The 21,193-nt window shown below is 44.8% G+C and overlaps 3 protein-coding genes across 4 annotated transcripts; 2 read left to right on the forward strand and 1 right to left on the reverse strand.

Annotated features, from left to right (window-relative positions):
• Positions 1–657: 657 nt before the first annotated feature.
• tgm1l1 (transglutaminase 1 like 1) lies at positions 658–14,582 on the forward strand. The gene is made up of 14 exons (XM_076991262.1): positions 658–818; positions 4,903–5,195; positions 5,691–5,882; positions 7,236–7,487; positions 8,783–8,901; positions 9,173–9,280; positions 9,516–9,693; positions 10,093–10,231; positions 10,537–10,729; positions 11,317–11,470; positions 11,978–12,262; positions 12,654–12,814; positions 12,922–13,058; positions 13,165–14,582. The coding sequence occupies exons 2-14, from the start codon at positions 4,904–4,906 to the stop codon at positions 13,310–13,312; spliced, it is 2,358 nt and encodes a 785-aa protein (XP_076847377.1). The 5' UTR covers positions 658–818; position 4,903; the 3' UTR covers positions 13,313–14,582.
• Positions 13,801–18,770, reverse strand: abhd4 (abhydrolase domain containing 4, N-acyl phospholipase B). 2 transcript variants are annotated; one of them, XM_076991263.1, is made up of 8 exons: positions 18,586–18,770; positions 17,467–17,555; positions 17,219–17,323; positions 16,759–17,050; positions 16,105–16,286; positions 15,801–15,912; positions 15,461–15,647; positions 13,801–15,326 (listed from the first exon to the last, which is right to left on the reverse strand). In XM_076991263.1, the coding sequence occupies exons 1-8, from the start codon at positions 18,612–18,614 to the stop codon at positions 15,237–15,239; spliced, it is 1,086 nt and encodes a 361-aa protein (XP_076847378.1). In that variant the 5' UTR covers positions 18,615–18,770; the 3' UTR covers positions 13,801–15,236. The 2 variants fall into 2 exon arrangements, with proteins under 2 accessions (XP_076847378.1, XP_076847379.1); XM_076991264.1 differs by having other exon boundaries at positions 18,455–18,749.
• Positions 18,771–18,831: 61 nt separating this feature from the next.
• dad1 (defender against cell death 1) lies at positions 18,832–20,059 on the forward strand. Its single transcript, XM_076991265.1, has 3 exons — positions 18,832–19,146; positions 19,406–19,570; positions 19,867–20,059. The coding sequence occupies exons 1-2, from the start codon at positions 18,936–18,938 to the stop codon at positions 19,534–19,536; spliced, it is 342 nt and encodes a 113-aa protein (XP_076847380.1). The 5' UTR covers positions 18,832–18,935; the 3' UTR covers positions 19,537–19,570; positions 19,867–20,059.
• Positions 20,060–21,193: the final 1,134 nt, after the last annotated feature.

Below are 21,193 nucleotides of genomic sequence, written 5' to 3' on the forward strand. Positions count from 1 at the left end.
TTATAGTTTAGGGACGACTTAAGCAATATTTTTAAAACAATATTAAAAATAATGAAATATTCTAATGATTATACCTATTTCTATTACATATTTCTATTACAGAAACAGAAGGCACAACTTCAACATGTCCAGGGACATGGGAAATCCCTATAGCATCTGATAAATAAAAACAGTGTGAAAGGTATAAAAAATTAAATTTTAGGGTAGACTGCATTATGTTTAACATTTGAAAGGTGTTCTACTATTTTAATAGGATTTACAGAATTTATACCGCTTGCATTTTTACGAAATAAATATAGTAATCAGTAGGCTACTGGGGACGCAAAAGGCACCGAATTGTAGGAATGACCCATATACAGGCTAAACAAATCCACAAAAACACTTGATAATTTACTTCAGGTCTTTGTGTAAGTCGGCCATGATTAAGTAGCAGTCAAGAGTACTGAACAAGGAACAAAGAAACCACTGTCACTTGGGCGTGGGAGTATCTAACCACGTATCTTTTACTGCTTAAGACAATTTATTTTAGCCCGTGCTGGCCCACCGTGTGATCCCGGCTGCCGGAGCCTGCAGGCAGGTCCCTACAGCACACTGACGGCCACTCCTTCACACAGCAGGAACGCCCCCATCCCGGCGGGGTTCATTTCATATTACTCAGCACTAGTGGGTATAAAAGAGGGCGGCTATGGGGCTTCCACATTTAGACTTCAACCCTTATTGTTTTTTGAAGTGCATTAGAGCCAAGCGATTATACTAAAGAGTACAATCTTCAGTTAACTAACAGAAACATCAGAGAAGAAGAAATAACCACTAGACAGGTAATTGTTTTTTAAATGTCACTTTTTGTATGTTTTGTCTTAACAGTGGGATTTGGTTTAGATTATGCAAAACCTAACTTTCACTTTTGGTCTCCTGGAATAGCTTAACCGAGACCGCTATTCCTATTTTACATGTTGCGCGACTACGGACAGAGTTCATAGGGTTGAGCAGAATAGATTTTACGACAATTCAATTTTACAAACCAATTCGTTCTCTTAAAATATTCTTGCTTTCGCAATGAAAGTCAATGATTTTTTTATTCGTCGGTTGCAACAAGTCGTTTTCTCGTCTCAAATAAGTGTTCCGGAGCGGCGAAGTAACATGTACCTTAGGAACATGATTAATCCGGGGATAATGAATACTGTCACGAGAAGTTTAGATGTTCTGCTACTCAGGACCACAGAGAATTTATGAAAGACAGGATGAAGAGCTCTCTCTCTCTCTTTCCTAGACTTGAACCATAGTTTATATGTTTATGTTATCACTGTTTGAAGCAGTTCCCCAAGAATTCGTGGCAGCTACGTTAGATAAACTGAACTCGGCGTGCCAGCGCCTCTAATCCTGCTGTGTTTACAACAGCGCCCCCTCTGTGAGTAATGGTGCTTTGCAGTTCACCCATTAGTTTCTAACGTGCATCTGGCATCGTCTGCACAGTCGTCTTGACCATCAGCCTGCTGTCCTCTTACTCTTTCATTTCAGAGTTGTAATGCTTACTTCTAAATGCTTAAACTAGCGTTTTCATTCACACTGGACGTTATTTTGCACATGACAGGTACATGCAAGATTTAGCGACTTGTTCCGCGGATAAACATACCAGTGTAAATCCTTAATTACGCTGTCATGCAGATATGACTTTAACTCAGGCCATATATCATGCATCTGTGAACGAGGTTTGGTGTGGGGGATATGGTGACCTCAGGAAGTTTGTGTAGGGGGATATTTTTGTGCACAGGTCTGGAGCTGCACTGAACTCGGTTGCCCGGTCCGTGCCCTTTCACATTCCAGCAATGGGCAGGGCCCAGGCAGGCCAAGGCCACACCCGCAGGAAGGGGTGTGGAGGCAGACCAGCATGGTCTCAGGAACCAGGAGGAGAAGGAGGAGGCAGGTGAAAGGAGGAGAGAAAAACCAACATGCGAAAGCGGGTAGAAGCAGTGGAGGAGGTTGATGGGTAGATGGGTAGATCCTGAAACAGAACGCTTAATTTTCAGGTTCGTTTAAAGACATAGATTAGCCGACAGCCAGCGGCAGAAGCTCAGATTTAGTGCGTGCGATGCCCTATTCTGCTTATTTAAGCCTGGGATTAGGGAGAGGTGGACAAGACCGAACCAGGATGGACACCAGAGGGGTGGTTGCACCATGCTTGTTGGAAATACAAATGATCTGACTCCTCATCAAACCTAACATGTAAAGACAGGATCTGTTCATTTAGAAGAAGATGTAGACTGCCCATCTGACCAGCATCGCTAACCCTGACGCTGACCTGTCCGTTCGAGCTTTTGTAATGTGTAAATTCCCATTAATCCGCAAACAAGGGGCATCTCGAAATGAATGACACCAGCCCTGGTTTATGTAATGCATTGTGTCATTACAGAGTTACCACTGTGTCATGGTCTGGAATGTGGGAGTGGGAAGGGTGTGGCCTGCTTTTGTAAGTAATTGTGTCAGGTCATGACTTTACGAAGTATCAGCAACCCAGAACTTTCATTGGTCATTATGTCCTTTATAGTTATTTTACAGTGTAGACGCAGTCACTGAGAGTAAACTCTTAAAACGAGTCAAGGGACCACGGCATCGGGAAATAAGCACAGTGAGCAATCATCTAAGGGTGAATATAGTGTAATTAGGTGTTATATAAAACCGGTGTGGTGTCTGTGCAAACACAAGCATGCACAAACTGATGCCGTAGACCTGGCAACAGACGGATGACAAGGCGCCCGGTGCTACTCGAGCGCTGTCGTTCATTCTTCTCCTCCTCTTCTCTCCTCCTCTTCTCCTGCTGTGCAGGGTTGCAGATTTGATAAACAGAACTAGCCTGCAACTCTATCTGAGTTGGACTGTAGGCACAGTGTCTTAGAGGAGGCCTGGCGGTAGTGGGTCTGCCTGACCCGCTGACCTTGTCACCCCAGCAGCTGCCGTCCTGGGTTACTTTAGACCCGTGGCTGAAGACCAGCACTGGATGCGATATTTCGACCAGGATCGCGGTCAGGGGCTCGGTTCAAAGGTCAAAGATCGGTTAGGATGTCTCTGCGTAGAGTGGCATGTTCTGTTTGCTGCAAACACGGCAGGTGGCAGAGGGCCGTTGCAGGGCGCACAGGTCAGTCTTGGAGACCGGGAGGCAGGAGGGCTTGTTGCGTCTGGCTGTGGTTTGAGTGTAGGCTCTGAAAAACACATGGCTGCCCCGACACTGACAGGAGGCGAACAATAATGGATGACTGATCGCTCCTCCTCCTGTCTGTTGTATCTAGGTAACATTGTCATGGTAACAGGAGGGAGAGTTTTGAGAGTCAAGAGTATCCATGCCTGCATTCCATCACATACATTCCATCATGTCACATTCCATCACATCAATCACGCACACACACACACACACACATATGCACACTTACACACACACACACACACACACATACACACACACACTCACACACACACCCACTCACACACACACACACGCACACACACACCCACACACACACACACACACACACACACACACACACATCCACACACACTTTCACTAGTACCCTAAATACGCTCACTCACACATTAGTGTAAAAAGGATAGTGTGAAATCATTAGATAGTTGAAAATGACAACATAAGACAGAGTGACACTTTGTGAGGTGGGGATGTCACAAGATTCACAACACATCCAGAAAACATTCTGAAGTTGTTTAAGGAAGAACTAAGACGTGGCAAAATACTATTGGCTAATGAAGGACAGATGATTGGTATTGCCCTTATCGAGAAAGGAGGTAGAATGGAGACAGTCTGGATGTGGGGGTCGAGGAGAACACGAGATAAGCAGGGAACCAGAAGGAAAAAGAAACATTCTAGCCGAGGGGCAGACACACAGATAATACAGCGATCTGAATGTCAGAGTGTTCAGAATTAAGGTCACAAACATTCAAATGACAAATTCCCCGAGAGTCTGTGTGTGGGAGAGAGCAGTGAGGTCTGCTGCTAAATTTGTAGAGTGTGTGCAGTTTGTGTGCGTGTGGCAATAGTGTATATTGTGTTTTGCGGTGTTTGTTTGTGGTTGTAAGCAAAAGGGCCTCTGAGTTGCTCTGTGAGAGTTAGACCACCTTATGCACAGTGATTATGGGGGAGGGCTTAAAGAAAGTGGTCAAACTGTAGAGAGAGAGAGAGGGAGAGAGAGAGAGAGAACGATGCTGAAGAGAGAGAGAGTTCTGTGAGCAGCATGGGAGAAGCAGCTCCAAAGGGAGAACACCACCCACATCGGGTGGGTGGAGCTGGGAGTCACACACATGGGCCTCATTAAAACACAGTCGTGTTTCTGACTGCGAGGCCTTGCAACAGCGTGGCGAATGAATCTACGCTTAATTAACCATGATATGTAACGCTTGGGCGAAATGATCAGATCGGCGTCGATCGTTTGAGATGAAGCCCGATATTTGTTTCATTTGGTCAACGGCGTACAAACCAGTTCAAGCTGCCTTTTAAAGTTTTGCGTGCTGCTGTTCATAAGGCTTGACGCCTAAAATTGGGTTTACAGCCCCAGACTGGAGGGAATGGTGGTAATCACACATCGAGCACACAGCAGAGGGTAACGGGGCTGGGTTCAGTGTCGGCCATCATCTGCTGCTGCTGAAATACGCGCTTCACCTTGGACTTTTAACGTCGGCTGTGATCCACACAGCTGTTCAGGGGTGTAACAATACACACATCTTCCAGGCATGATCATGGAAGTCTATTTCCTAATAGAAATAGAAAAAAAGTCCATACACTATGTATTTCATAATCGTGACTATCATGTAATAATGAGACACTGCTTAGTGTCTTATTAATATACTTATTATTACGAGATTGTAAGTTGTGATTACGTGTCTGTCCTCATTCTTCAGAATGGCCGAATTAAGGACATCAGTCAGAAACAGGTCGGCTGTAGGACGTTTCCAAGGAGCCACCGAGAGCAACGGACAGGCGGTCCTCGAGAAGGAGGGGGGCGTCAAGGAGGTGAAACAGGAGGGCTTCTGTCGCCGCTGGTTACGGAAGGCGTGCCCTTGTTGCTGCCGGCGACAGAGCACATCGTGCGACGTGACGAGTGAGAAAGATGCCGATGTCGCCAAGGACGGCGAGACACCGAGCCCGACCCCAGACGTCCCCCAGCCCCACGTAGGAGACAGAGAGCTGGAAGGTGAGCCTTGATCCATACCTCTCAGTTCACCTGTGAGGGAGGCAGGCTCCAGGGACAAAGGGTGGGATGTTTAACGCTTGTGTAGCACCTTACTGTGGGCTAGACAGGTATGGGCAAAATTGACAGCTATTTTTTTTTACAGCTTATCCAGAGCACGTTTTGTTAAGTCAACAGCTGGATGGGTTTTGCTTTGCTAAACTTTTTTTTAAATCATAAAGCAGCTAAGGTCTGGTGCCAAAAGACGATGTTCTAAATGTGTTATTCTCTTACACACACACACACACACACACACACACACACACACACACACACACACACACACACACACACAAACACACAAACACACACACACACACACACACACACACACACACACACACACACACAAACACACACACACACACACACAAACACACACAAACACACACACACACACACACACACACACACACACACACACACACACACACACACACACACACTATTCTCACTCAGGTCTGGCTCTGATCGTGCGTTCTGTGGACCTGCTGAGTTCGAAGTCGGGACAGAACCGCAGGGAGCACCACACGGACAAGTACCACGGTGACGAGCTCATCATCCGGCGAGGACAGACCTTTCAAGTCGCGCTTGACCTCTCACGACCTTTCAACGTCAACACAGATAAACTACAGCTGGATCTGAAAACAGGTCGGTGTGTGAAAGTGTGCTGGCTTGTGCGAAAGTGTGACTTCCCCACACAGGCTGGCTGACATGTCGGGTCCATATGCATGGGCACGAGTCAATATAAGTTTAGAGGAAGTTCAAATGTCGGGTGTGACTGTGGGTTGTGGTTGATTTTTGTGCATGGTTAATTGTGCAGAGAGCTTGTCCTGTGCACAGTTACCACTTGTAGGCTTTAATCATTTTTTAAGAACATAGCTAGACGTTCTGACTGACATAGGTTTGCAGCTCCTCGGTGACGGTGTGTTTTTTTGCAAGAGTTTGTTTTTTTATATGGGTGTGTTTTCACACTCATTTCGCAATTCACTTCTGTCTCTTCATTACTTCAAAGAATGAAAGACTGACTGGACCTGCTCTGTTGGGGTGTAGTCGAATAAAAACTGCTAGAGAAAGACAGTGAGCGAGAGAGAGAGGGAAAGAGAGAGAGAGAGAGTGATCGAGAGAAGGAACAATGCTACAAATTTATTTTCTCAGATTTCCAAACTTGAGTGCACATTTTGAGTTTTAAGTAGTTTAATCCAGACTACTCTGTTCCTCTTTTTCAGTCTATATTCTGTCCTGTTTGCTCAGCAGTGACAGTGTAATTACGTTTTACAGGATCAACCTACACTGAGCTCAATAAAAAATTAGACTGTCACTGCAGGGCACTGAATTAAACCAGAAACAGATCTGTTGTCATGGCGTACAACAGGCGAGGCCACAAAGCTCAAATCCCTCCATCTTCAGCCCCAGCACTGTGTGTGAATGTGTAGGTGTCTTCTATGATTCGCAGTCTAGAGTGGAGGTGGACTTCCTGTCTGTGAGGGTGTGGAGAGAGACAGAGGAAGGGTGGTGTTTGTTGCATATCACTGGGGTGCCATGACAACGCCTCTCTCTCACAACCCGCCTCGAGGCCGTTAACCAACGCAAGGCCTTTGCGCAAATGAATCACACCGTGTTTCGCTTCTTTTTGTAAGTGTCACAAAAGCTCGAGTTGTTTGACAGCAGTCTGACAGAGCCACTCGAACACTGACACTTAACAGAAGTGAGCCGGGAGCTGAACACCCTCTAGCTGCTTTTGGCGAACACAGAGAGGGTCGTATTTATTCCGTGATAAATCATATGGGGCAGTGCGCGAACATTACAGGGGCCATCTGTGTTACGGACAGTTAACGTGAAGGAATACCGAGAAGCTAACTGAGAAGTCTGAGAAGAAGATGGAGTAGCTGTAAGGCTCAGAAACCCCCCACTTCCCTCACCGAATGCTCAGAAAAGGAAATGTTGCAATTCTTTTGAGGAACTCGTGTGCGCAAAATACGTGACATGTTGGTTTTTCCCCAGGGTCGCAGCCCTTGGTGTCAAAGGGCACGCACGTCATCGTTCCTCTGGTGGAGGAGCTGCAGGACTTGTGTTGGGAGGCCAAGATCGTGGAGCAGAACGGCAACCGGGTCAAGCTGTCCGTCAACTCGCCCGCCAACGCGGTCATCGGCAAGTACCAGCTCACCGTTGCAACCCTCTGTCCGGAGAGGGACTCGGTCACAACGCATGATCCCAGCAAAGATGTCTACATACTCTTCAACCCTTGGTGTGAAGGTAAGGCATAGAGAGACATTCCTCTAAAATGTACCTTTCAATCGAAGGTCGTATCATGTGATGACGGGTTTCCATGTGATTCTTCCGTTTGTTTTGACTCCTACGTCTCGTCGTCAAGTGTGTAATGCAGTATTCACAGGTTGTTGAGAATGTCACGTGTGTCAGAAAAGCTTTGCACTTGCACTGCGTGTAGTTTCCTGGCCCTCACGCTCTGTCTGCTGATGGATGCACCCTGAGGCTCACCTCACAGGCACCTTCACCTGTGTTGTGTGCGTTAGTGTTTAACGTCTCTGCTGAAATCTGCTTCCTGGGCGACCCAGGAAGGACTCTGGGGTCTGGGAACAGGTGGGTCTGTGATTGTCCGGTCTCTCTTTCACTCTTTCTGTCTCTCTCTCTGCATTTTTTCTCTTTCTCTTTATCGCACTCTCACTTTCCACTGCCGGATGCCAGAGACGTGGAGTAAGGCGTAGAGCAGCTGCCAAATTCCACCCTGAACCTCCTCCCTCCTCCTGCCCTCCTCCTCCCTGCTCTCTAACCTTGTTGTAATCTGCATCTCCTTTCCTTTTTTTCTCCCTCCTGTTTTTCTTTTTTTTTTTTTTTACCACTTTCTCTGCTCATGTTCTCCTCCGTGATCCTCAATCATACGAGCGACACCCAGCCAATCACGCGGGCCCTGACTTCCCTCCCCTTGTTTCCCGATTTCCGCCCTCGTGAGGACCTCTTCCTGTCTGTGGAGGTCCCCGCCACGCTACCTTACTTCTCTCACGGCTCTTCTGGGCAGCACCAGCAGATCTTGGGATCATTCCTCAACACGACCGCGCGCCCAGGTCCTTGCACAATGGATATGTGTAGCCTCCCCGTCACTCACACGCCCCAAAGAAAAACACAAACAAACTTTGCTGTTTCCTCTTCACTGCGGTCCTTTACTTTGTGCACGATCAATCGATCATGATACAGCCAACCAAATACACACACCCACATACACTCCTCTCAGTCCCTCTCCGTGTGTGGACTGTTCTCCTCACATTCCTCTGGTAATCGTGTCCATGTGTAAGTATAGAGAGGACGCACCCATCCACTGTGTACAGAATTAAACCCCCCCACAGCCCCCTTACACACACACACACACACACACACACACACACACACACACAATCCGTTTGATCACAGACTGAGCTGTGGTTACACACCCCCCCCGTGAGACAATCAGACAATGGCCTTCGTTACGAGACGAGACCAATTGGCCAAACTCAGCAATGAATTAACCCCCCCCCCTCTCTCTCTCTCTCTCTAAGAGGACACAGTGTACATGGAGAAGGACGAGGAGAAGGAGGAGTATGTCCTCAATGACATCGGGAGGATCTACTACGGCACAGAGAAGCAGATAGGAGCTCGTACGTGGAACTTTGGACAGGTGCGCTGGGAGTGAAGTTACAGGCCTGAAGGAATGTCAGAGCGGTCGCAGAGACCGCAAAGCTGCAGACATGTTTGTTTATGCTGTCCTGAATGGCTGAATGTGCAGTTAAACGTACATCTTTAGGAGATGAGTAGTATCTAAAAAACGTGTAAAAGTTTCAGTTCAGGACCATCTGTACGAAATGTAGCAACCCCCATAATATTCTCTAACAATCCTTAAAACAGTTTCTCCCTCTTTCTCTCTCTCTCTCCACCCTTTTCTGTCTCAGTTTCAGGAAGGCATTCTGGAGGCCTCTCTGTATCTCCTGGATAAGAGTGAGGCTTTTCCAGCTGGTCGAGGAGACCCAGTGAACGTGGTGCGGGTCATCTCCGCTATGGTGAGGAAGCAATGAAATAACAAAGTTCTTCATGGTCATTGACAGTCATGATAATATTACAAGTCACGATAATAATATTCGAATATACTGCATCTGCATTGAAAATGTCGGTACTACAATAACAAACGATATATCGTGCAGCCCTAGTATTTACAGTTAAACAGGTTCTGGTGTTATTTTAAGATCCCTTACACCCACTAAAGGAGATGTAATGGTTGATTCCTCCCTGCTGTAGATCAACGCTCAAGACGACTATGGGGTCCTGGTGGGTAACTGGTCAGGGGATTATGAAGACGGCACGTCTCCCACTGCCTGGAGCGGTAGTGTGGAAATCCTGAAGAAATATCACCAAGAAGGGGGCGTGCCTGTCAGATATGGCCAGTGCTGGGTGTTCTCTGGTGTCACCACGACAGGTATGTGTGTGTGTGTGTGTGTGTGTGTGTGTGTGTGTGTGTGTGAGGAGAGGGTTTCAGGCCACGCCTCATTACTCTCTGGTGTTATTCATAGTTGACCCTGGCCAATGGGAGGGTGTCTCCGACATGGCCCTGTGCTCCAAAATACCCTGACTGCATTCCAACCATTCCTCCCTTGTGTGCCATGGGATCATGTGTTTGGTTTGTGTGTGTGTGTGTGTGTGTGTGTGTGTGTGTGTGGTTCTCATGTGATTCTGACCAGAGGGCATCTTAGTTATTTCATTAATTCTTCATATATGTATAAAAAGTCCCTTTATGTCCCTTTTCATTTTCTTTCTTTCTTTCTTTCTTTCTTTCTTTCTTTCTTTCTTTCTTTCTCTCTTTCTCGTTCTCACGCAGTACTGAGGTGTCTTGGTATTCCGACTCGCAGCGTAACAAATTTCCAGTCCGCTCACGACACAGACGTCTCCTTGACCATCGATGTGTATTTCGATGAGAATCTGGAGCCAATCAACAAACTCAACTTGGATGCAGTGTGGTGAGTTTCTCCGCTTTGCCAAACACTTGCCAAATCACCCACGCTCTACTTCAGAAATGTGCAACACATTCACAATAATAAGAACCAGGTTTGAAACAATCTCTAATGAGTATAAAAAAGGAAAAGACAGAGAACATTGGGTAAGCAGTGTTTTAATGTCATCTTAAATGTTAACAGTAATACATTTTTCTATCAGGCAGTGCTGCCATGTCAGTGTTAAAAAGTCTTGGGTGTGGGGTACTCACCAGCAAAAGATGACCTCTGACCTTGCTCTCTTGGTCTACTGCCCTCTCTGTCTTGTGTAGGAACTTCCACGTGTGGAACGATTGCTGGATGGCTCGTCCCGATTTGCCCCCCGGCTTGGGAGGCTGGCAGGCTGTTGACTCCACCCCCCAGGAGACCAGCCAGGGAACGTTCCGCTGTGGCCCCGCCTCCATAGCGGCCGTGCGCTCGGGGCAGGTGTACTTGAGTCACGACACACCTTTTGTCTTCGCTGAGGTGGGTTATGGCCCTGCCCCATGTGATTACTTTTGGATGCTCTCAATTTAGGGCAACACAAGCCAATCACAGTTGATGGTCAGGGCAACACAAGCCAATCACAGTTGATGGTCAGGTCAACACAAGCCAATCACAGTTGATGGTCAGGGCAACACAAGCCAATCACAGTTGATGGTCAGGTCAACATAAGCCAATCACAGTTGATGGTCAGGTCAACATAAGCCAATCACAGTTGATGGTCAGGTCAACATAAGCCAATCACAGTTGATGGTCAGGTCAACACAAGCCAATCACAGTTGATGATCAGGACAACACAAGCCAATCACTGATGGTGGTTAGGGCATGCATACAGAGGTCTGGACATTAGAAGCGCTCCTCTGTGTTCATTCGGATGGTTGTTATGAGCATGTGTTAGCCAGCATGCAGAAAGGAAACCCCAGATCACACGTGTGTATAGGCAGTGACTACAGGCAGAAAACTGAGCAAAAATCAAAGCAGCCAGCTTGTAGCCATGAATCAAACGCTACACAAAAATACATGGAACTCTTCATAGCATAAAGAGACATAATTAGCCCCTGCTCTTCTAGGTGAACAGTGATAAGATCTACTGGCAGAAGAACCTGGACGGGACCTTCACCCAGTTCGACCAGGAGAAGAACGTCGTAGGCCACTGCATCAGCACCAAGGCCGTCGGCTCTGACAAACGCGCTGACATCACAGACCTGTACAAACACCCTGAAGGTAAGGACGAGTTACACACACACACCACACACACCACACACACATGCATACACTCCTTATCACGGCAGTGTGTCAGTTCCTGCACCTCTCACACTGTGTTCTGAATTATACGGGTTTGCAAAATGAAGAGTTATTGAACAGACCTGATTCTGAGCACGAGATCATTCTAAAGACCTGAATGAGAAATGCAGTAGATACAAGAACTTATAAGGCTTTAATAACTGTGGCCAGTTTAAGTGGCGAGTATGTAGTTTGTAGTTTGCAAATAATGTCACAAAGAATTTCATATAGGCCAGCAAGAACAATGTGATATGTGATAGATAGAGTACTAATACCACTACTGGAACAATCATGTCAGTATCAAATAAATTACAGGCGACTTACAACCAGCAACTGCTTGTGTCAGAGTTACCCAGTGTAAACTAGCCTCAGTATTGAGACCCTGCCGGTGTTGACCTCTCGTAGTGGCCATTGTGGCGTCCTCTAAGAGATCCTCTCCCCATTCAGGTTCAGATGAGGAGCGTATTGCCGTGGAGACTGCCTGTCGCTACGGCACCAAGCCGTTCATTTACGCTTCGCCGACGGCGGAGGATGTAAGCTTGGAGGTGAAGGTGGAGGGGGAGGGGCCACGCATGGGCAGCGACGCCCACCTCAAGATTGCCGTGAAGAACCGGAGCGCACAGACGCGCACTGCCACCCTCCACAGCCAGGTGGCAGTAATGTACTACACGGGCGTGCTGAAGGACACTGTGAAGCGTGAGAAGTTAAATGTGGAGGTGTCGCCTAATGAAGGTGAGAAGCAGCTGCAATATTTGTTCTGTTGGTGTTCTATTGTTCTGTTGGTCTGTTCTGTTGTTGTTCTATTGTTCTGTTTGTCTGTTCTGTTGTTCTATTGTTCTGTTGTTGTTTTGTTGTTGTTCTATTGTTCTGTTTGTCTGTTCTGTTGTTCTATTGTTCTGTTGTTGTTTTGTTGTTGTTCTATTGTTCTGTTGGTCTGTTCTATTGTTCTGTTGTTGTTTTGTTTTTGTTCTATTGTTATGTTGGTCTGTTTTGTTGTTGTTCTGTTGCTGCCACACATTCCTTTTCTCACAGTTCATTTCAATTGGAACTTTTGTTAATTTTTACACATCAATTTGATACATATTAATTTTTCAGTGCCAACTCACACTCTCTTTGTCAACAGAGAAAATCATAGACTGGGTCCTGCCCTACCAGGACTACAAGAACCTGCTGGTGGACCAGGCGGTGCTGATGCTCACGCTGTCCGGCCGGGTCAGTGAAACGAAACAAGTGCTGGCCTCTCAGACCATCTTCCGACTCCGCACCCCGGACATCAACATCCAGGTGAGGCATGGCTTGGCAGCGTATTGGCCAGTAGCTTGACTTCTTGTGTTGCGATTGGTGGAGAAAGGATCAGGGCGTGGTCTAACCTTGGTGGTGCTCGTCCTCAGCCTGTCGGAGAGGCTTATGTGGGCCAGCAGGCCTCAGCACAGTTGCAGTTCACCAACCCGCTACCCTGCACCCTCCATAATGTGGTGCTCCACGTGGAGGGCCTGGGCCTGAGGAGCCGCCACCCCATCACCGTGGGGTAAGATAACAGGACCCCCACCCCTTCTCCATCCTTACAGACTAAGGTCAGTGTTTTACTTTCTCAAACCTGCTTGGTCTAACCTGCTTTTCTCTGCTTCCGGCAGTGATGTGGCCAAGCACGCCACGGTCACCGTGACGGACCACTTCATCCCGTCCCTAGCCGGGACCAGGAAGCTGGTGGCGTCCCTGGACTGTAAAGAGCTCACCCAGGTGCACGGCGTGGCCGACATCGTCGTGCGTGAGAGCAAGTGAAGGCACAAGGGCACATGAAGGCACAGCGATCCGCTGTTTCACACAGACATTTTATTCTGCGTACCAGTATATATTCTATTTCTGTAGTGACTGTACAAGGGAGTATTTGAGTATTGACCTGTACTGCGCATAATAATCAGGAAAAAAAAGGTCTTTTTGGAGTGTCATAATATGCCCAGATTCTTTACGAGTTCAAGTGTGAATCTTAGATATTCCCCAAAGTTATTTCTCCATCTGAGCCATAATCACACGGTGGACATGCAGATCAGTGTGAGGCTTCCGCTATAGTCAGGCTCATGAATAATGTCTACATGTTTTATTGTCTGCATGTATTATTAGCAGAAGTACCTCTTTTGGTTTTATTTATGATGAATTTCTAATATTCCAGGCTTTTAATCGTGCATGATTAGGGTATAGAACTTCAGCTGCATAGTAGAAAAAGTATGAAGACATTTAAAATCTAAATAGTATGCTTTTGCACTTAAAAGCTAACTGTATATACAGTGAGGCATATGACAAATATGTCCACTGCAAAAAAACATCAGAATTTATATATTTATTTGTAGTTTAGTCTAACACTGCTCAGTTTTCCAGAACAGATGTTATGGGTAATTCTGGACTTATTTAGTATGCAAGAAAAAATATTGAGGCAAGCCAGAGGTATAGTATTATAGTGATATGGGTTTGCACCTGTACCACAAGGGCTGTTGTGCTAGATCAAAGTATGAAGGTAGATTTAGGTAAGAAGACCTAAATCAGTCTACAGCCAGACTTCCTGCCCTGCCCACTAATCCATTTGAAACAGTTAGATTAAGAACTACTGTCAGATTTTTGGAAACTGTGATATTTATCTATACTTTTTCAGAAACATGTATTTTATTATAATGTTTATCCCTGTATTTCTTTTATGTGTATGAACGTTGAATGTACTCTTCATATAGGTTGAGCTGGGTTTCAAAAGCCTGCGTCCTGTGACAAACATTTAGGAACTGGAATAAGTCTGTGCTTGATTTTTACCAAATAGATATTACAGATTATAGATATTGTAGATTTTATTTCATGTCTAAAAGATTGGTTTAGAAATTGGCTAGAAGCTGTATTCATTTGAATTTTCAAGCTAAATCCAGTCTCCTCTCAGTATTGACTGCAGCTTTATGTACAAATCAAATATAGATTAATGTAAAGAAATAACCATGTTTTATAAACAAATACATGTTTATTGTGGCGCAGGTGTAAAAAATCTCATTAAATTGTCATCTTGAGCTCTTCACACATGAGTCTTCACATATCTAATCTGCTGCTACTCCCAACAGATTTGCCACTGCATATTTGGGTAAGAGCAGGGGATTTGCTGCCCTCTAGTGGATCCTACAGATAATGATATTAAAAAAACTTGATATATATAAAAAATGCAAACTTGCATCGAACCCATGCTATAAAATACAATTAAACGCTATAATTAACTTATTTTAATAACTTAATTTAGGATGCCCCTTTACATAAGCAAGTTAAATAAAATTTCAATAAATGTATTAGATATGTTTCTCAACAGATCATAGACTTTTAGGTATCATCTTTCTGTCAGAGTCCATGTGTTAAAAACATCAGTCAATATTCAAATGCTGCAAATGAGAGTGTGGTCAACATGACACAACACAAGATTAGGAATCTGTATGCTATTGACACAAATGAAGAAACAAGCCTCCTTAGAGCATACAAGTTCACCAAGCTGAGATGACTGGAATGTCGTGGTCAGTAAATGGATTTCAAGGCCCACCTTTGATTTTAAATCATACAATTCTTATTTCATACGATTCAAACTAGCATACCTGAGCTTATTATACTTGGTTACTACACGTTCGTCCATTACTTAAGCAAACATGCCCACATCCATGCCCACGCCCACACCCACGTGACTTAAGATTCAGTCCACATTATTGCAGATGTTGACCACCACGCGGTTGAACTCTTCAGGCTGGTCTGCATACACGTGATGAGAAGCATCATCAATCAGCTGGGCGGAGCAAAAGAAAACACCGTTTTCCATACATCCCGCCTTCGTTGCAACATTTAGGATTTCACTTTCACAACCCTAAACCATATTTCTTGATCTGCAAAGGAATCCGACATACTGAGAGAGGGACTCACCAGCACGCGGGTGGGGCTATGGCCCCTGAGGGCAGCTACGTGCTTGCCGGTGGAGCTGTCCACCCAGGAGCGAGCTCCGTACAGCATGGTGACCGGCATGGAGGGTGTCAGCAGAGTCACCCGCTGCACCATTGGTCTCTTAGCCCAACCCAGAGACTCAGTCATGGCCCTAAATCCCACCTCACCACTGGGGACGGCGACAGGAACGGGGAGAATAGCCATGAACTTGTAAATGAGTGCACAAACCACAAACAAAACAGCCCTCTAAACACTCAATTATTATTTCCAGTGTTATTCTCTGCAACATTTTGACCCCCAGCACAGGCAGCAGTGTCGTTACCTGGGTGTTTGAGCATTACAGTGGTACAGATACTCAGACATTGTATTATCATCAAAAAAGTCCTCAAACTTGCTCTTGAAGTCAGGCCGGAATCTGTTTACCAGTCCTGGACCTGAAAGACAGTGACATGTACAGCCAATAGCATTAACCATTTAGACCAATCCAGCTTCAAAAGTCTGGTTCCAAGTAGGAATAAACAGTTAATCATAAATACATTCCTGCACTAAAAACACACTGGCCGTATGTTTAAGTGCAAACAAAGAACCAAAGGGAAGGGAATGAGCTCAGATGTTTTCTGCCTTACCCCACGGTCCTGCTGCTCTGATGATGGCCAGTGGATTGAAGAGGCTGAAGACAGATGCAACCGCTTTCACCCAGCGCGGTGGTCCCGGTCTCTTGACCTCTAAACTCTGACTTGATCCTTCAGAAGGAGGCTGGGCTCTCTCTGGGAAACCCCAGGGATCCACCAGAATGAGATGAGCAACTCTGAGAAAAAAGGGACTTATTAATCTGTTATGTTAAGAAGTTTATTCAGAGACTCAACTGGTCTGCATAAAGAAAGAAACAATAAGTCATTGTCCCAATGATTCTTCCAGACATTTTCTGCCATTAACACTGTACTGACACCTAGTGACCTGGGTGTTTCAGAGATTGCTCCACTTTACGCTGGTGAAAAGAAGTGGACCTGCTGCCCTCTAGTGGATTCACACGGTGTGTTTGCTCTAATCTTAGCTTCTGAACTCTGATGCTGGGCTACTTTTTTTTTCCATAAACACCTTCGCTCTGTCTATATCTACGTGACATTAAATGCTATATCTGCAGGACACATGTTACACTCTAGATGCCAGGTAACCTGCAGTAGTGTGTCCACATGTGCCGTTCGAGATGTATAGTGAACTGGCATGGGTAGGAGCAGACCTTCAGTGACACGCAGCTCCCTCCGAAGGAGGGGCCTTACCTCTCAGGATGCTGGATGGAATAAGATGTTGCCAGGTAACCTCCGAGGCTGTGGCCCAATAGGATCATGCGTTCCACCCCTACGGTCTGCCTCCACTGCTCTATGGAGCTGACGAACTGCTCCTCAGCCAATGAAGCGTCTGCGGGGAACGGAGGGCGGGAGCTACGCCCGAAGCCCAGCAGGTCAAAGGCGTAGACCGGCCGCGAGCTGCTGAGAGCATCCAGATTTTGGATCCAGAGCCCAACCCCTCCTCCAAAGCCATGGACCATTACAAGGGGGGTGCAGGAGGCAACTGAAACAGAGCAGCCACGGCTGGTTACATAAAAAGTGCAATGTTTCTTCTTCCAATTCAGAAGCTAAGAGACTATGACATTCTGTTGAAATAGAAGAGTAGTGTCTACTTCACACAACACCACTCCTAAAGACATGTCATTAGTAGTCTATGGGTATGACAGACTACCTTGGTTGGAAGGTTTGTGTGCAGTCCTGCTGGTCACTGTAAGAGTCCATATTCTGTTTTGATTCGGCAGCGTCACAAATCGGGACCACACTTCATTCCGTATACCTTAGTAAATGAGTACAGTGAGTAAACACCACAGCTACTACGCCAGTGTCGAGAACAGGAAGTGACGTCAGTGCAAATTTAGAAGTACGACAAAGTAACAACCAGTGCAGCTATACAATGAAAGGGTGTTTTCTGCTGCTCACAAGCAAGAATCTTGGCCTCCGCACTCTTCAACAAAGACATAGATGTGGGTCTCCACGAAGGCCACCAGGACCAGTTCCCAGAGCTTGGTCTAAACAAAGAGGATACAAGAATGGTGGAGAGGCTGTGTGAGTAGGTCAGAGGTCAGTCAGGTACCACACATGCACTTGTCTTGAATTATACACCACACATACAGCCTATGAGCTTACAAATGTTTTTAGTCATCAAGTTCATAGAATGTCTAGTGGTAAGGCAGTACAAGAGGACATGGTTCATATTGAAAAAGTACTGATGAGGAGGTCATCTGTATTATTCTGAATTATATACATCTATAAATATCTACATTATAAACGTCATTATCTAGTCGACTTGACTTACTGCTACAGGACATCTGTTTCTCTAATTTTATACAGCCTTTACACATATGTAGATTTTTACTTATCTCAGAGAATCGATCAGTCTTAGAAAAGTGTCTAAACAGTTATATAAAATAGTTATATTTTGTTAACCGTCCCTATTGTTCAGATATTTCCAAGACAGCCTTAATTTGTGGTCAGGTGATTATTATTGATCAACTACTTTTACGTGTCTTTACAAGGGGGGGGGGGGGGGGGCACTTACTGACAAAAATAAATACAGTTAAACGTGAATACAATACATAGAGATCTACACAACAAAAATGTCTTATACTGCTACTAACACTACTAACTAGTATTAATAACAACTGGTAGTAATAAAACATGTTGATTCAATCAGTCCCATCTTCGTAGCATGACTCAGCACAAAATTATGACAACATAGAAAATAAGTGAACTAGGCTGTGAACTTTACTGATCGGTCCCACCAAGTCTGTACAACACAATCATCCAACTGACTGTCAATTAACTGGAGTGAATGTATGAAAGATGAATGACAACATACAACATAGTTCACCAGCATTTATTAGCTGCGTAGCTCGTTCAACAAAATAACGAACGTTTATTTACTTACTCAAATTCGTTCTCGTCTTGCATTTTGGCACTCAAAAAAAAAGTTATTCGGCTAGTTAGAAAAAAACTGTCAACAACGACGTCGGACGGACATATTTGATATAACGTTTGAGGTCCCGGTTATTACAGTACCTGATTCTCGGGGTCTGTAACCTGTACATGTAATACCAGCTGACTGAAAGGGGCGGGTACAATTGGCTTTTTGTATACCTGTTTATTATGTAAATAAACTGGTTTAAAACACAATAAAATAATCGCTACGGTCATTTTAGGGAATAATTCAGCTATGTACTCTCGAACCGGAAGATTATCATTGCTCTTAGAAATATTGAATATGGTAACATCATCCGGAACTACAATTCACAGCTAAGTGTTTTTAGCCGGGGACATTTTGTGGTGGCACCTGTCCGCGTTCGTTTACACGTCATTCTTCTGCTTCACGGTTTCTTCAGTGGGTTGTCAGTGGTTTGTTCACCGAAACGATGTCTAATTCAGTAATCTCCGTCATATCCCGGTTTTTGGAGGAATACACAACCACCACGTCGAACAAGCTTAAAGTGGTGGACGCCTATCTGCTCTACATTTTGCTAACTGGCGTGTTTCAGTTCCTGTATTGCCTGCTGGTTGGCACATTCCCATTTAATAGTTTTTTGTCTGGATTTATTGCCTGTGTGGGGTCGTTTATTCTTGCAGGTAAACATTCTCTGGCTTTACTTTGCAAACGGATCTGTGTTAACATTTAAAAAATCTATAATTATGTAGATTGGCAGTCATGCTTAATGGTTAAGAAAATTGAGTCCACGTTATCTAGATGTGATACAAGAAAGTGCAATGCGGGTATTTATTGTAGTCTGGGCTAAGACAGACCTGTCCAAATAAGGTGTGTTAGCTAGACAAGCTGGCACGTTTATGTACTCGAGCGTAACGTGTAAAGTTGTTTCTTCCCTTGCAGTGTGTCTGCGCATCCAGATTAACCCCCAGAATAAAGGAGACTTCCTGACAGTGTCTCCTGAGCGGGCCTTCGCAGACTTCCTGTTTGCCCACACTGTTCTCCACCTGGTTGTCGTGAATTTCATTGGCTGAATCAAGGCCTTTTCAATGAGGCTACCTTGTACAGGTGCGTGGCGTCATCAGGTGTCTGCATTTTACTGTTTTAATCCATTTAAAAATGTGTATATTTTAATAGGAAAATTAATAGTAAAAATTGTATATACTGTTTGTGTGTGTGTATAATGCACTTTAGTGTTTATCTGATCATCGTAAGCTGTCTGAGTGATGAAAATGTATCTTTATTTATTGCTTAGAGTGACTTTGAAAACCATGTCTAGAATAAATGAATAAATATGTTATACATGTGGTTGATGGCTTATAGTTTGTTAGTCCCTCTGACCAGAGAATGTTGATCTTTTCCAGGTATGAAGGCTTGCGTGAATGCCTTCCTGACCAACAGTTGAAGCAAAGGCTGTGCCATCAGAATGTAGAGCTCTTAATGTTAAATATGATTTGCCCAGATTATGTAATTTTTCCAATCTTGTTTTGTCCCTCTCTTTTTCACTTTTCTAAAGTCCTCCAGCTATTGAAACAGAAATAAAGCGATAAACAATAATCAAGATGTGTGCAACTGTTTAAACTTTGAGGAGCTTCTTCAGAATTAGCAGTCTTCATACGTGGTATTAGGGCTCAACGATATGGGCAAAATTTGTATCATATCTTAATTTCAGTTGACACGCTAAAATTCTAATCTCACTATGGACAATACAAAACCCACAGAAAAATGCCCACCAAGGATGTCTACCTACAAATGTCTCAAAATGAATGTCTAATTTATGAAACCTATAAAACTAAAATGGTACAAATAAATCAATGATCATCTTTTATGTGTGCAGCCTTCATATAAACACAAAAAATGGCATCACTGTCAAACTTCTCAGATATTTTGATATCAATATCTTCAAATTATAACACAGGCTGATTTATCTTATTCTTACGTGCATAGGCTGAAACAAAACTGCTCCAGCCAGGATAAAGAATATGAAAAGTGCTCAGAGCTGCTACAGAATACAGAAAACGAGCAACAATAAAAACATGTTGCTGGGGCAGGGACATGTTTGAGGGTTGATAACCTATGATTGGCCAAAGAAGTTTCTGGCAAGAAATACAAGCTGGTCTACATTATCTGGCTTCACAGTTGACCTTTTATATGTGACCATGTTGCCAGCTGTGCTAAAATCCCTCTCAGAGGGTGAAGTACTGTTTTGTCAGTTTGCTTACTCTGGGGCGGTCCTTTTGATAGACTTTCCACAAATCCAGAGCATCTGAGTCATTGTCAGCGTCTGGAGACAGAAGGTAGTTCCTGAACTCCTTCTCGACTGCCTGCTGTGCACTCAGGCCTGTTGTATTTGTAGTGGTGGGCCTATTTGGAAATAAAAGGCTAGCCAGACACTGCTTTGCTTTCTGGGCTGGAGCCACATGGCTGCAGAAGCTTCTCCCATGCCGTCTTCACAGTACTCTTCTTCCCTTTCCACAACAGCTCTCTCTTCCATCAGCATCCCCAACATGTCTTTGATGTATTCTCTCTCCTCCTGGTGCTGTGTATAGCTCGTATTTGTAGTTTAACAACAAAAAATGCACTTATTTACATAATTCTAACAGCAAAATCACATTTAACTTGCTTATGCACATTTTTATTTCACACATAATTTGGCAAACATCTGTTCCCACGTCAATAAAACACCTTTGA

Source organism: Brachyhypopomus gauderio, unplaced genomic scaffold (assembly GCF_052324685.1).
Source record: "Brachyhypopomus gauderio isolate BG-103 unplaced genomic scaffold, BGAUD_0.2 sc82, whole genome shotgun sequence".
Lineage (NCBI taxonomy): Eukaryota > Metazoa > Chordata > Actinopteri > Gymnotiformes > Hypopomidae > Brachyhypopomus > Brachyhypopomus gauderio.

Bases quoted from the DNA above. Each gene is read 5' to 3' on its own strand.
- tgm1l1 (XM_076991262.1), top strand. From the start codon at position 4,904: ATGGCCGAATTAAGGACATCAGTCAGAAACAGGTCGGCTGTAGGACGT. The intron at 10,730-11,316 runs GTGGGTTATGGC...CTGCTCTTCTAG, and splicing joins CACCTTTTGTCTTCGCTGAG to GTGAACAGTGATAAGATCTA. The intron at 13,059-13,164 runs GTAAGATAACAG...TGCTTCCGGCAG, and splicing joins CGCCACCCCATCACCGTGGG to TGATGTGGCCAAGCACGCCA.
- abhd4 (XM_076991263.1), bottom strand. From the start codon at position 18,614: ATGTACAGGTTACAGACCCCGAGAATCAG. The intron at 17,051-17,218 runs GTAGTCTGTCAT...GCTCTGTTTCAG, and splicing joins ACACAAACCTTCCAACCAAG to TTGCCTCCTGCACCCCCCTT. The intron at 16,287-16,758 runs GTAAGGCCCCTC...CTTTTTTCTCAG, and splicing joins TCCATCCAGCATCCTGAGAG to AGTTGCTCATCTCATTCTGG.
- dad1 (XM_076991265.1), top strand. From the start codon at position 18,936: ATGTCTAATTCAGTAATCTCCGTCATATCCCGGTTTTTGGAGGAATAC. The intron at 19,147-19,405 runs GTAAACATTCTC...CTTCCCTTGCAG, and splicing joins GGGGTCGTTTATTCTTGCAG to TGTGTCTGCGCATCCAGATT.